The sequence below is a fragment of the Pristiophorus japonicus genome, chromosome 1 (genome assembly GCF_044704955.1).
Source record: "Pristiophorus japonicus isolate sPriJap1 chromosome 1, sPriJap1.hap1, whole genome shotgun sequence".
Lineage (NCBI taxonomy): Eukaryota > Metazoa > Chordata > Chondrichthyes > Pristiophoridae > Pristiophorus > Pristiophorus japonicus.
This window is the reverse complement of record NC_091977.1, coordinates 331,740,105-331,753,934: the sequence shown is the minus strand read 5'-3', so window position 1 is coordinate 331,753,934 and position 13,830 is coordinate 331,740,105. Positions and strand designations below refer to the sequence as shown.

The 13,830-nt window shown below is 47.6% G+C and overlaps 1 protein-coding gene across 1 annotated transcript in view; it reads left to right on the top strand.

Annotated features, from left to right (window-relative positions):
• Positions 1-607: 607 nt before the first annotated feature.
• Positions 608-13,830, top strand: part of bmper (BMP binding endothelial regulator) — a 166,230-nt gene continuing 153,007 nt past the window's right edge. The window contains exons 1-2 of the mRNA XM_070874387.1: positions 608-802; positions 924-1,009. Of these exons, the coding sequence (XP_070730488.1) occupies positions 682-802; positions 924-1,009 (207 nt within the window). The 5' untranslated portion in view covers positions 608-681. The remainder of the gene's footprint in view (positions 803-923; positions 1,010-13,830) is intronic.

Below are 13,830 nucleotides of genomic sequence, written 5' to 3'. Positions count from 1 at the left end.
CCCGGGACACGTGTTGCTATGGTAAAGGTAGGGTGTGGATAAAACTTACAATTAACCAACTGGACAACCGGAGATTTCGAGGGGCTTAAAGTCTCTTTACAGCACCAGTAGGCAGGTTTGGGGAGTGGGGGAGGGGGGGGGGGGGTGCTGACTCGCCCCAGAGACTGAGTGGATGGCATGTGTCCAGTGGTGTGTCTAGTTGCTGGTGTAATGGGGTGGTAGGTGGATCCAGTGAATGTTTGCTGTGCTTTGGCACTCTCAGTAATAAGCGAGTTGCTCAGTTAGCTGGGTGCATCGCGAGAGGCTGCAGACAGCCGGGCGCTAACTCCCAGAGCAGCCAGCACTGATGGATTTAAATTTGGTGAAGCTACACACTCGGCAGCCCCGCCTGCACTCCCTGAATCCCGGGCACGGCTGTCTCTGAATGATCGGACGGTGAGGAGGAGACTCGGGATGAGCAGCCCGCTGTCACAGTGATGAGTCGCTCAGGCTGGAGGTGCATGTCGCTGGCTGGCAGGTTGATACTAATCGCTGTGTGGATCTCTGGGACACCGGGGACAGAGGCTGACCGGCTAGAGCCGAATCCACCATCCCCGACACCTGATTGACGGGCAGCCGGCGCTGAGATCCCAGGCTGGGATAGTTTCATTTCTGACGGAGTTGATTCATGTGCCGGCATTGATGATGCTGTCTCATTTCGGTAGTTCTCTGGCCAGCTGGTCAAACTTCTGCAGCCGTTTACTGATATGTTTCTGTTTAGTTTTCCTTTCTCAGATCACCATTTCCCCGTCTCTTCTGACAGGTAAGGGAACACGAACTCACGTCCTGTGAAATTAAATAGAACCATCTTCTAAGCTCTGGAAAAATAATATCCTCTCTAATTATGTCGGTGTTTTAATATTTGCGCAAACGGTGTGTTTTAGGCTCAGTGGCAAGCTGTGAAAATGAAGGCGATGTGATAGAAATCCCCCGAATTACAGACAACCCCTGCATCTCCTGCCTGTGTTTGGTAAGAGCGGTTTCATTTTAACAAATATCTCAGGTGCACTGGCGGAGTGTCGCTCGAAATGCAAATGTGACGATTTAAGCCACGCTTGCTGTAGCGACTGCTTCAGTTCCAGGCAGCCTTGGATGGTCATTGCATATCTGACCAGGTCTGTAGCACTGAAGTTCAAATTCCAGCTCAAGCTTTGTGTTTTAGTAGGAGGCTCGGCATTTTCCGTAGGGACTCCTGATTTTCGTTTGCAATGCAAGAGAACCAATGAAAAGATCCGCTGTTCAGCTGTCAGTGCATCACTATCTGCAGCCGATGTGTTTGAGAACATATTCTCTGCTGGTTGCTGAGCAGAACAGTGACTTTGGACCATGTGTTTCTGTAGTTTTCGAACGAACCTCAACTCAAATTTAGTTTCGTTTTTAGCGGGGTGGGGGTGAAAGATCGGTGGTCTTTAAAACATTCGTTCTGCCCCGTAAAGTTCACTGAGATGTTGAGATTGAAAATCTGAAATTGACGTGTGCCTGTCCGGCGCTAGGACCCTGTGAGTGGTGAGTCGGGCTCCCGGCTCCTGTGTGTGCAGACGACCGTGTAGCAGAGCCTGTCAGACCATGGAGGTGAGGGCTCTCAGCCGGGGTGGGTTGTGCTGGATGGCTCCGGCAGTTCTGCAGTCTGGGAGGCTGTTGCAGTTTTGCATTGCCCTCCGACACTGACACACTGGTTAATTCCTCAGCAAAGCGTGTCCCGTCCACATGTCAATCACTGTCACTCCATGTCAATCACTGTCAGTCACCCGCGATCCGCACGTTGCACTTGATTTAATTCGCTGCTTATTACCTGCTGCCAGCTCTTGTCCGTCCGTGTCTTGGGCTTTCTGGTATTCCGAACAAGCTCATTCCTGATTTCACTTTCCAAACTCAAATTCAAAATGTATACTACCCCTTTAAATATAGACTAGCACCAATCCTGTATGTTTAAATATTAATATCGTGGCTGCAGGTGTTCCCTGTAATCGAGTGTGTGGATTTATTATCTGTAGATCGTGAATCCCTTCACAATTTACTGTCAGAAAGAGCCTCCTACTGTATTCTGGAAGGTTCCACATCATTTTGCTTCTCTAATGAAAAACAAAAAACTGCAAATGCTGGAAATCTGAAACAAAAGCAGGAAATGCTGGAAACATTTAGCGGGTCAGGCAGCATCTGTGGAGAGAACAGGCAAGTTAACGATTTAGGCATCTCCTTGAAATGTTAAATGATCTGCTCTCTGCATTTTGCATCAGCAGGGTTGAAGTTGCAGGTTGATTTTTATTGACATCGCCCACTGACAGCACGAAGGAGCAGCCACATTGCTGGCAGAGAAAAGCTGTCAAAAGGCAAACAGTGGGCAGGCAAATAGGGCCACAAGCAATATTCTAATGGCAGGATTTAGCAAACTAACCAGCTGCTCAGGGCTGCTCTCTGCTGACACCACCTCCTCGGATGCTGTGTGCGGCGTAAGGTTCCAGTAGTGGGAGTAAGGATTGCTCTGCTTGTAACATCGTAACTGCATCTGCGAAAATTTGCTCCGGTCTGGGACAGGCTGGGTGGCCACAGGGTCTTCTCCCATCCGTCATTGTTCGTATGGTATGAAAATTGTAACCATGTTCTGAAGGAATTTCACTGGCAATGGAGAACAGGGACCCTCTTCACTAACACATTCACTGGAATAATCAGGGAGGGGCTGTCCCCCACAGCGTTAGGTTGTACTCTTGGCTACAGTGTGATGATGATGGTTTTACCATCGCCGTCCATGGTGACATCTCAAATGAATACAGGTCCCATTTCTGTGAGGAATGTTTTCCCACAAATAGGACGCCGATGTGGTTTAGTGATTTCCTTTGGGCTTTCTTTTCTTCGGCGAGCCGAATACGACTTGCTTCGAGCTTTCCCGTGCCATCGTGGAGGACCTTTTTGTCACATTTCGCTGTCAGAAGTATCGTGATCCCGTGTGTCAGTTGAGATGCCGCGTTTTATCAGATTGGGTCCTTCGGCAATCCTTAAATCTTTTGAACTGACCAACACGGGAGCTTCAGTTTACTGTAGAACACCTTCCTGGGTAGTCTTAGCACTCGGAGTAAGTGGCCAGCCCACCTTAGGTAGTGTACTAATATTAATAACTCCAATTCCATATGGTGCAAGTATTCACCATCCCTAGTTGCCCTGAAAAAGAAAAAAGAACTTGCATTTATATAATGCTTTTCACAATCTGAGGATGTCCCAAAATGCTTTATAGCCATTGAAGTACTTTTGAAGTGTAATCAGTGTTGTAATGTAGGAAACATTATATTGAGAAAGTGGTGGTGAGCCGCCTTCTTGAACTGCTGCTAGCAGGTTTTTTACAACTGAATTTCCTGCTAGGCCACGTCAGAGGGAAGTTAAGAGTCAATCATATTGGTGTGGGACTGGAGTCACAAATTGGCCCAGATATGCTAAGGACGGCAAGTTTCCTTCCTAAAGAACATTATAGTGAACCAGTTGAATTTTTTTACAACAATCTGACAGCTTCAAAGTCACTTTTACTAACACTGGCTTTTTATTAACAGATTTTTGAAACTGAATTCAAATACGGAAGCTGCTCACGGTGGGATTTGAACTCACATTCTTGGAATTATTAGTCCAGCAACATCATCATCATAGGCAGTCCCTCGGAATCGAGGAAGACTTGCTTCCACTCTTAAAAATAAGCCAATATGAGAGCCACAGTCCCTTTCACAGGTGGGACAAATAGTCGTTGCGGGTAAGGGTGGGTGGGACAGATTTGCCGCACGCTTTTTCCGCTGTCTGCGCTTGATTTCTGCATGCTCTCAGCGATGAGACTCGAGGTGCTCAGCGCCCTCCCAGATGCACTTCCTCCACTTAGGGCGACCTTTGGCCAGGGACTCCCAGGTGTCGATGGGGATGTTGCATTTTATCAGGAAGGCTTTGAGGATGACTTTGTAACGTTTCCTCTGCCCACCTCTGGCTCGTTTGCCGTGAAGGAGTTCCAAGTAGAGCGCTTGCTTTGGGAGTCTCGTGTCTGGCATATGGACAATGTGGCCTGTCCAGCGGAGCTGATCAAGTGCGGTCAGTGCTTCAATGCTAAGGATGTTGGCTTGGTCAAGGATGCTAATGTTGGTGCGTCTGTCCTCCCAGGGGATTTGTAGGATCTTGCAGAGACATTGTTGGTGGTATTTCCCCAGCGTCTTGAGCTGTCTTCTGTACATGGTCCATGCCTCTGAGCCATACAGGAGGGCAGGTATTACCATGAGTAGACCATAAGCTTGGTGGCGGATTTAAGGGCCTGGTCTTCGAACACTCTTTTCCTCAGGCAGCCGAAGGCTGCACTGGCGCACCGAAGGCAGTGTTGAATCTCGTCATCAGTGTCTGCTCTTGTTGATAAGAGGCTCCCGAGGAATGGGAAATGGTCCACTTTGTCCAGGGCCATGCCGTGGATCTTGATGACTGGGGGGGCAGTGCTGTGTGGCGAGGACAGGCTGGTGGAGGACCTTTGTCTTACGGATGTTTAACGTGAGGCCCATGCTTTCGTACGCCTCAGTAAATATGTCGACTATGTCCTGGAGTTCAGCCTCTGTATGTGCGCAGACGCAGGCATCATCCGCGTACTGTAGCTCGACGGCAGAGGTTGGGGTGGTCTTGGACCTGGCCTGGAGACAGCGAAGGTTGAACAGCTTCCCACTGGTTCTGTAGTTTAGTTCCACTCCAGCTGGGAGCTTGTTGACTGTGAGGTGGAGCATGGCAGCGAGGAAGATTGAGAAAAGGGTTGGGGCGATGACGCAGCTCTGTTTGACCCCGGTCCGGACGTGGATTGGGTCTGTAATGGATCCGTTGGTAAGGATCGCAGCCTGCATGTTGTCATGGAGCAGGCGGAGGATGTTGACAAAGTTTTGGGGGAGGACGCTCCAGCAACATAACCACTACACTACCGTAGTTCCAATCAACTGAGTTTGGTTACCGTTGTGTTCAGTCATATGTATGCCCTGACACATTGAAGTCACCTTTGCTATACAAGCCTTCCGTGCATTACCTGTGATAACCTGCCGCACGATTAGATGCAGTTTTTTCAATCAGTTGCAGATCTAAACTGTACGCTTTTCTCTATATGCTAAGTACTTTGTGGTATTTAGAACTTGGGTACAACATGCCTGAAGACCCTGAGGGAGTGCCGCTCATTGAATCTGATGTTAAACTGAGACTTCTGCCCTGGTGGTTGAGGTGGGTGTAAAATATCACCTAAAACTATTTGAAGAAGAGCAGGGGAGTTTTCCTAGTGTCCTGACCAGTAGTCCACTTTCAACCAATACCACCAAAAGTGGCAATTCATCTCATTGATGTTTGTGAATACTTGCTGTGCAAAAAATGCAGTGTATTTGAAACACGAAGGGCTTGTGAAAGGTATGAAGTGGCATTCTATTAATTAAAGTCTTTCCTCCTGTACTCTTTTGATTGCTATATTATGCACCCAGGATCCTGCCTTTCCCAAAGTTTGTCCAAGCTACAGTTTTTTCTAAACCTAACTTGCACCATCATTTCAAATTTGCCCTTTTATTATTTTGTTCCTGATTATGTTCCTTTGCCAGCGAATATTGAGGAATTAACAAAGACTCCTATCAGCATAACCTATTTTCTCCCTCATGTGTTTATCTAGCTTCCCCTTAAAATGCATCTATGCTATTCACCGCAACTACTCCATGTGGTAGTGAATTCCACATTCTAACCACTCTCTAGGTAAAGAATTTTCTCCTGAATTCCCTATTGGATTTATTAATGACTATCTTATATTTATGGTCCCTAGTTTTGGTCTCCGCCACAAGTGAAAACTCTTTCTCTACGTCTATCCTATCAAACCCCTTCAGAATTTTAAAAGACCTCTATCAGGTCACCCCTGAGCCTTCTCATTTCAAGAGAAAAGGGCTCCAGCCTGTTCAGCATTTCCTGATAAGTATAACCCCTCAATTTTGGTATCATCCTTGTAAATCTTTTCTTGCGCCTTCTCCTGTGCCTCTATATCCTTTTTTATTATTTTGAGATTGTTCATCTGACGAGACAGTAGCATTCTGACTTCTCCATCACTGAAAGAATTGTGGAATTACGTTCCAGAAACAATGTTCCCCATGATATCTTTCTGGTGAATACTGGCACTAATATCTACTTTAACCATTGGCTATCACAGTGGTGTACATATCCTCTGGGCTTCGAAGTTTGTTGTAGATATTTAACTGCTTGGTTAGGATGACCCATCACCGGAGTGTAAACCTGAATGATTGTGAGGCTGAAACCATGTTCAGAATCCTTCCTAGTGACTCGATTAGTAAATAATCACCTGGTGCATTACTGAACCAGATCAGGAAGCTCCCATGTTCAGTGCTGGCTTGTGCTTTGTTGGATGATATCAGAGAGGGCAGCAGTGACAATATTATCTCCTGTACTTGGGAGGAGAATAAATCGAAAAAGACTTCCTGCTCTGTAGTGACTCTCCCCGGAAAGTGTGTGTGTATTTCAGTTGGACAAGACCAATTCCTGTAGAAAGCCCAGGGTTTTATTTATTTGTTGTTTTTATGTTATCCTACTTTGATGGTTTCCTGGGAGTGATGATGAGATTGCCTGCCCAGGCGCCCCTCTGTAGACTATGAGATTTACTGCTTTGAAGGAAAGCTACTGAAGAACCCTAACATCCTGTCCCCAGTGTACCATCACCCAAAGCCATCGGCTCTTCCTGTTGTCATCTGCCTCTTCCACTATCAAGACCAAAATCTTCCTCCATCTCATCCATGGTTCAAGTCTTGGAGAAACTTCTGTGATAGGCTTTTCCCAATTGTGAAAAGTTAGAGGGGTATTTTCAACACAAGCACTTCCCACCATCTTTCTCATTAAAGAAAAAAAACAAATCACAACATCTCTTAACTCTTAGATATATTCCATGGGGATTTCCTCGGAGATTCCATCGCTGCAAGTTCAGCGGAGACCCTGCTTACAGTCTGGAGAGGGAGAAGACACCAGGGACTTCGGCCGCATTGTTATTTTTGTAGTCCATACATGCAGGCATGCTCTGTTCCCAAGGTGTCCATGGGTTATGATGGCAGACCATGGGGTGAAATTGGTCTTCTGCGTCAACGGTTGGGAACGAATCGGCTACCTGATACTATTTTCCGTTGACTTCAATAAAGTGTAAAACGGGCTCTTGACTCGCTATCACTACTTTTGTGCTAACGCCCAAGGCCAATTTCATTCCTACCCCCATCCCGTGTCCTCGAGAGATTCCATGGAAAGAAAGAGAGACTTGCATTTATATAGTACCATTTACAACTTCAGGATGTCCTCCACATCCTTTACAGCCAATGAAATACTTTTTTTGAAGTATAGTCACAGTTGTAATGTAGGAAATTAATGGGATTGGGAGCGCATGCTTTGGGAGTGAAATCCGCCTGATGATGTGGCCCCAGTGTTCTTTGATTTTGATTGTTTGCTTTTAGTTGTCAGGGAAGAATTTTCCAGTGTTTCTTGATATCGGCCACTTTTTCCCTTTTTTGTTGCCTTCCCAAGAAGATGGCGTCACTAGGAATTAGCGAGGTTAGTGCGTGAAGGATTGGGGGTGTAGTGTGTGAGGGATTGGGGGGGTAGTGCGCCAGGGACTGGGGTGGTTTGTAATGCATGGGGGTTTTGGGAGGGAAGTGTGTGAGGGATTGGGGGAGCAGTGTGTGAGGGATTGGGGGGGTAGTGTGTGAGGGATTGGGGGGGTAGTGTATGAGGGATTGGGGGGGTAGTGTGTGAGGGATTGGGGGGGTAGTGTGTGAGGGATTGGAGGGGGTAGTGCGCCATGAATTGGAGAGAGTAGAGCACCAGGGATTTGGCGGTGGGGGTTGTAATGCGCCAGGGACTGGGGTGGGTAGAGCACCAGGGATTGGGGGGGGCAGTGCGTGAGGGATTCGGGAGGGAAGTGTGTGAGGGATACGGGAGGGGAGTGTGTGAGGGATTCGGGAGGTTAGTTTGTGAGGGATTGGGGGGGGTTAGTGTGTGATGGATTGGGGGTTAGTGTGTGAGGGACTGAGGGGTGTAGTGTGTGAGGGATTGATGGGTGTAGTGTATGAGAGATTGAGGGGTGTAGTGTGTGAGGGATTGAGGGGTGTAGTGTGTGAGGGATTGAGGGGTGTAGTGTGTGAGGGATTGAGGGATGTAGTGTGTGAGGGATTGGAGGTGTAGTGTGTGAGGGATTGACGGGTGCAGTGTGTGAGGGATTGAGGGGTGTAGTGTATGAGGGATTGAGGGGCGTAGTGTGTGAGGGATTGAGGGGCGTAGTGTGTGAGGGATTGAGGGGCGTAGTGTGTGAGGGATTGAGGGGTGTAGTGTGTGAGGGATTGAGGAGGGTAGTGTATGAGGGATTGAGGGGTGTAGTGTGTGAAGGATTGAGGGGCGTAGTGTGTGAGGGATTGAGGGGTGTAGTGTGTGAGGGATTGAGGGTGTAGTGTGTGAGGGATTGAGGGGTGTAGTGTGTGAGGGATTGAGGGGTGTAGTGTGTGAGGGATTGAAGGGTGTAGTGCGCCAGGGATTGGGGGTGTAGTGTGTGAGGGATTGGGGGTGTCGTGTGCCAGGGATTGGGGGTGTAGTGTGTGAGGGATTGAGGGGTGTAGTGTGTGAAGGATTGAGGGGCGTAGTGTGTGAGGGATTGAGGGGTGTAGTGTGTGAGGGATTGAGGGTGTAGTGTGTGAGGGATTGGGGGTGTAGTGCGCCAGGGATTGGGGGTGTAGTGTGTGAGGGATTGAAGGGTGTAGTGTGTGAGGGATTGGGGGTGTAGTGTGTGAGGGATTGAAGGGTGTAGTGCGCCAGGGATTGGGGGTGTAGTGTGAGGGATTGAAGGGTGTAGTGTGTGAGGGATTGGGGGTGTAGTGTGTGAGGAATTGAAGGGTGTAGTGCGCCAGGGATTGGGGGTGTAGTGTGTGAGGGATTGAAGGGTGCAGTGTGTGAGGGATTGGGGGTGTAGTGTGTGAGGGATTGAAGGGTGTAGTGTGTGAGGGATTGGGGGTGTAGTGTGTGAGGGATTGAAGGGTGTAGTGCGCCAGGGATTGGGGGTGTAGTGTGTGAGGGATTGAAGGGTGCAGTGTGTGAGGGATTGGGTGTGTAGTGTGCCAGGGATTGGGGAGGGTTATGCGTGAGGTGGCACTGTCTAATCGGCAGGCTAAGTACCAGTGGACCTGGACGTCATTTCTTGCACCGGCAGTCTGAACTGGGGGAAGAATCACTACTTCTGGGTTGCTACAGCTGAGCACTCAAAATAATTCAGCCCCCTTGGTACAGCCAGGCTCTGAATTTGCAGCTAGTCGCCTCTGTAATGTCGCTTCAAAAATTCAATTTTATGATTTTTTTTAGATGTATGTTTGGTGAAAATTCATCCGGATGCCCTGCCCTGTTTATATGGGTGGCAGCTCTGCATTTAAAGAATTTGATTCAAATATTTATCGACACAGTTTGGAGCCAAGTCACCCAAATTTCTTTTTTGGGAAACTCAGCTCCTGTTTGGGTCAATAAACTAGGTATAAAGCTGCCAGCTTAGTTGCAATCTGTGCTGAATTACAGGCAGTTTTGTGCAGTGGACTCTGGCCAAGTAGAAATTAGAATGAGATTGTCCAAAGCAATTTCATTCAGGACTTTTATAGCTGGCAAGAGAAGACTTCCCTAGCCTCAGTCTGGAGCAAGGTCCCAGGAGTAAAAGAACAGCGTGTGACACACTGCACTGCCACTTCCTCATTTGTTTGCAGTTTTCAGTTACAAAGCTCACCTCCTGACCCCTCAAAGCCTATCCACCATATAAAGGCTCGTGTCAGAAGTGTGATGTGATACTCACCATTTACCTGGGTGGCCTCATCTCCCAACAACACTCAACACCACGCAGGACAGAACAGGCCGCTTGATCGTCACCCCAACACTGGATTCAATATCAATCTCTCCACCACTGGCTTACCATGGCTGCAGAGTGTACTATCTACAGGATGCACTGCGGCAACTCACCAAGGTTTCTTCACCAGAGCCTCCCTCCCCTGTGGCCTCTCCTACCTAGAAGGACAAGAGCAGCAATTCCAAGTTTCCCGCCAAGTCACTCCCATCCTGACTTGGGCATATATTGCCGTTTCTTCATCGTCACTGAGTCAATATCCTGGAAAACCTATCATGGAAGCACTGTCAGTACAAGGACTGCAGCATTTCAAGAAAAAGGCCCATCATCCTTTCTCAGACCAACTAGTGATGGGCAATAAATGCCAGCCTTGCCAGCAGCATCCATATCCTGAGAATTAAAGTTCTAAAAGTCTGTGTGAGTGACGTACATCCTCCTGATAGAAACATAAAAAATAGGTGCAGGAGTAGGCCATTTGGCCCTTCGAGCCTGCACCGCCATTCAATGAGTTCATGGCTGAACATGCATCTTCAGTACCCCATTCCTGCTTTCTCGCCATACCCCTTGATCCCCCTAGTAGTAAGGACTACATCTAACTCTTTTTTGAATACATTTAGTGAATTGGCCTCAACAACTTTCTGTGGTAGAGAATTCCACAGGTTCACCACTCTCTGGGTGAAGAGGTTTCTCCTCATCTCGGTCCTAAATGGCTTACCCCTTATCCTTAGACTGTGATCCCTGGTTCTGGACTTCCCCAACATTGGGAACATTCTTCCTGCATCTAACCTGTCTAAACCCATCAGAATTTTAAACATTTCTATGAGGTCCCCTCTCATTCTTCTGAACTCCAGTGAATACAAGCCCAGTTGATCCAGTCTTTCTTGATATGTCAGTCCCGCCATCCCGGGAATCAGTCTGGTGAACCTTCGCTGCATTCCTTCAATAGCAAGAATGTCCTTCCTCAAGTTTACTCATCGGTCTGGATTCCTGGTTGGTTACATTTTTAAATGACCACATGTTTTCAAAAGAAGATCTTGTATTTGACCACATATGAAAAGTGAGTTCAAGCTTGCGTTGCGTTACCGAGTGGACACCATGGGGGAGACTGTTGCCTTTTTTTTCGGCAGTTTCCTCAGCAGTACAGCTGTTTTTGTGAGCGAAACTGCCCGGCGAAAGTTTCCCCCTAACTTTTTAAATGGAACCGCCCACATCTCAAAACGACCGCCGGGAGGAAACCGCTAACATGCACCTGTATGCATCGCCGAGAGAAGCGCCAGGACGGAAGTTTGGCCTCAACGGAAGCCTGTCCAGATTGCCGAGGAAACCATCCACGGGAAGCAACCTGAAACAAGGCGGTAGGTGAGTACAGGTTGAACCTCCCTTATCCGGATAAAGGATTTTTCCGGACGAGGGGTGGTCACGTTAAATTGGATGGTACAGCTACTGAGCAAGAGGATATCGGGGCTGGCTGGCTTGGGATTGGGAGTACGGCAGAGAGATCATGGGGGCGGGGGGAGGCGGGGGCACGTGGCGGTGGATCGCGGGGCCAGGCCAGCGATTGCGGGAGTCGGCAGCGAGGAAGGACTTCAATTTGTTCATGTCGGAGTTCTGCACATGCGCCACCCGGTGGCCAGGAATGGTTCTGGACGAGGGGTGGTTCTGGATAAGGGAGTTCTGGATAAGGGAGGTTCAACCTGTACTCTGCAAAGAAAAGTAAGTTAAAGGTTTTTTATTTTTTTTTAATTGTAAAATGGCGATTAGCTTTAAAACTATCTAGGGAATATTTTTTAACTTTTAAATTTTTTTAGCTGAAAAAATATTTTTTAAGTTTTCCCTCCTCCCTAGGCCCAACCGCAGCCTCGGACTAAATTAAAAACTTACCGTCCATTCAGGTAAGAACCGCCCGTTCTTGCTAATTTCAGCTTTAACCCCCAGAAACAGCCGAGAATCTTGGTGTAAGAACCATTTTCTCGCCGGGCGGTATTACTTACCTCATTAATGGAAAGTTTCGCCGGCGTTAATTGCTGAAGCTTGGTGGTCTTTTCTGGGCGGCAATCGGGCGGTGAGGGCTTTGGGGAAAGTCTAGCCTCTTGTCTTTCCTCAGTGTTGAAACTTTAATATCCCCAGGATTTCCAGGTGTTCTCTGGATGTAACTTCGGCGTAAAATCAGCGGACCCCCAGACAAATGGCCATTAACGCAATCTCGGCACAGTTTCTGGCGAAGTTACAGCGGGGAATCAGAAGAATTTTTTGAATGCATTTTTTGAAGTAGAGGCCCAGCTGTCAAAGGCTGTGATAGTAAGGAAATCCAGGAAATATGGATCTATTTAATAGTTTGCATCTTCATGGCATTCAGGCAAAGCAACGTAGCAACTTCTAATTTTTTTGTAGCATGAGATTCGCTCTTCATGTCTTATTCCCTCACCCCTACCCCCACCCCCCCACACACACTCACTCTATCCACGGCAGAGAGGAGGAGCGGGCTCAGAGCTCCTAGACCTTTTGATGATGCCACAGGGAGAGGTACAGAGCTGTCCAAGGATGGGTCCCCAGGGGCATGGCCATAGTCCAGCATTCCCAGATGGGACTGATGCTTGCAAGGTGCGTATAGAACATTACAGATGTGCAGCCCATGACTTTCTGTCTGATAGAATCTCCCGGGCTGCGTTTCCTGATGGGAAGGCAGGCTCTTCTCTTCACCCTCCCTCCCAGGAAGTATGAGCTTCCGTTGAACATGTCCAATGACACGGAGCAGCCGCCCGATCAACAAGAGGTCTCGGCCTCGGACTGCAGGATGGTCAGACTGCCCCCTTCCATCGGGTGATGAGGAACACTTGTAACTAACCGCTCCGGCAGTGCCAACACCAGCAGCTGTCCCAGGATCCCGTGTTGAGAGATCTGATGGAACACCTTTAAAGCTGAGGAGTTTTGTGTGGGATCTGGGAGAGTTGGGGACACAGGAACAAATTGTGCACCATTGGGTGTCAGCAAATATCCAAAAATTTACAATAACCTGGCACATCCCACTTCCATTGGCTATTGTCCTTATTTACACATTACTTGCCCCAATATGACCACATTAAAAAGGCGGCAAGTTAAATTAGACCATTACATGTGGAATAATGTGTACCTCAGCACAATTACAATAATCTAATGGAGGGCATCATATGATACCCTACCCTGACTAAGTGAAGGTCCCGTGGTTGTATCCATTAGCAGAACCTGTGATTAGATTAAAGCCATGAATTCACCCTTTGAGAGCTGTTGTTTAGAATATTTATCATTTAATTTCACCTAGGGAGGAGAGATTGATTAATATTTATGTCTGTTTTTGCACTGAAATGACTTGTCAGTATCCCTGTGAGAACACTACATGTCCTTAGTAAACACTAATATTTGAACTACAAGATTATAGAATTACATAGAATTTACAGCACCATAAATAGCTCATTCTGCCCAACTGGTCTATGCTCCACACGAGCCTCCTCCCACCCTACGTCAGCTCATCCTATCAGCATATCCTTCTAATCCTTTCTCCCTTTAAATGCATCTATGCTAGTCACCTCAACCACTTCCTGTGGTAGCGAATTCCACATTCTCATCACTCTCTGAGTAAAGAAGTTTCTCCTGAATTTCCTATTGGATTCATTATCGACTATCTTATATTTATGGCCCCTAGTTCTGGTCTTTCCCCACAAATGAAAACATTTTCTCTATGTCTACCCTATCAAACCCTGCCATAATATTAAAGACTTCGACTAGGACACCCCTCAGTTTTCTCTTTTCTAGAGAAAAGAGCCCCAGCCTGTTCAGCCTTTCCTGCAACATCTTCATAGCAAGTTTATCAAAAAACAATATGCCGGAAATTCTGGGTCCAGTCTGTAGATTTAACAAGTTGGAAGGGTAGGGTC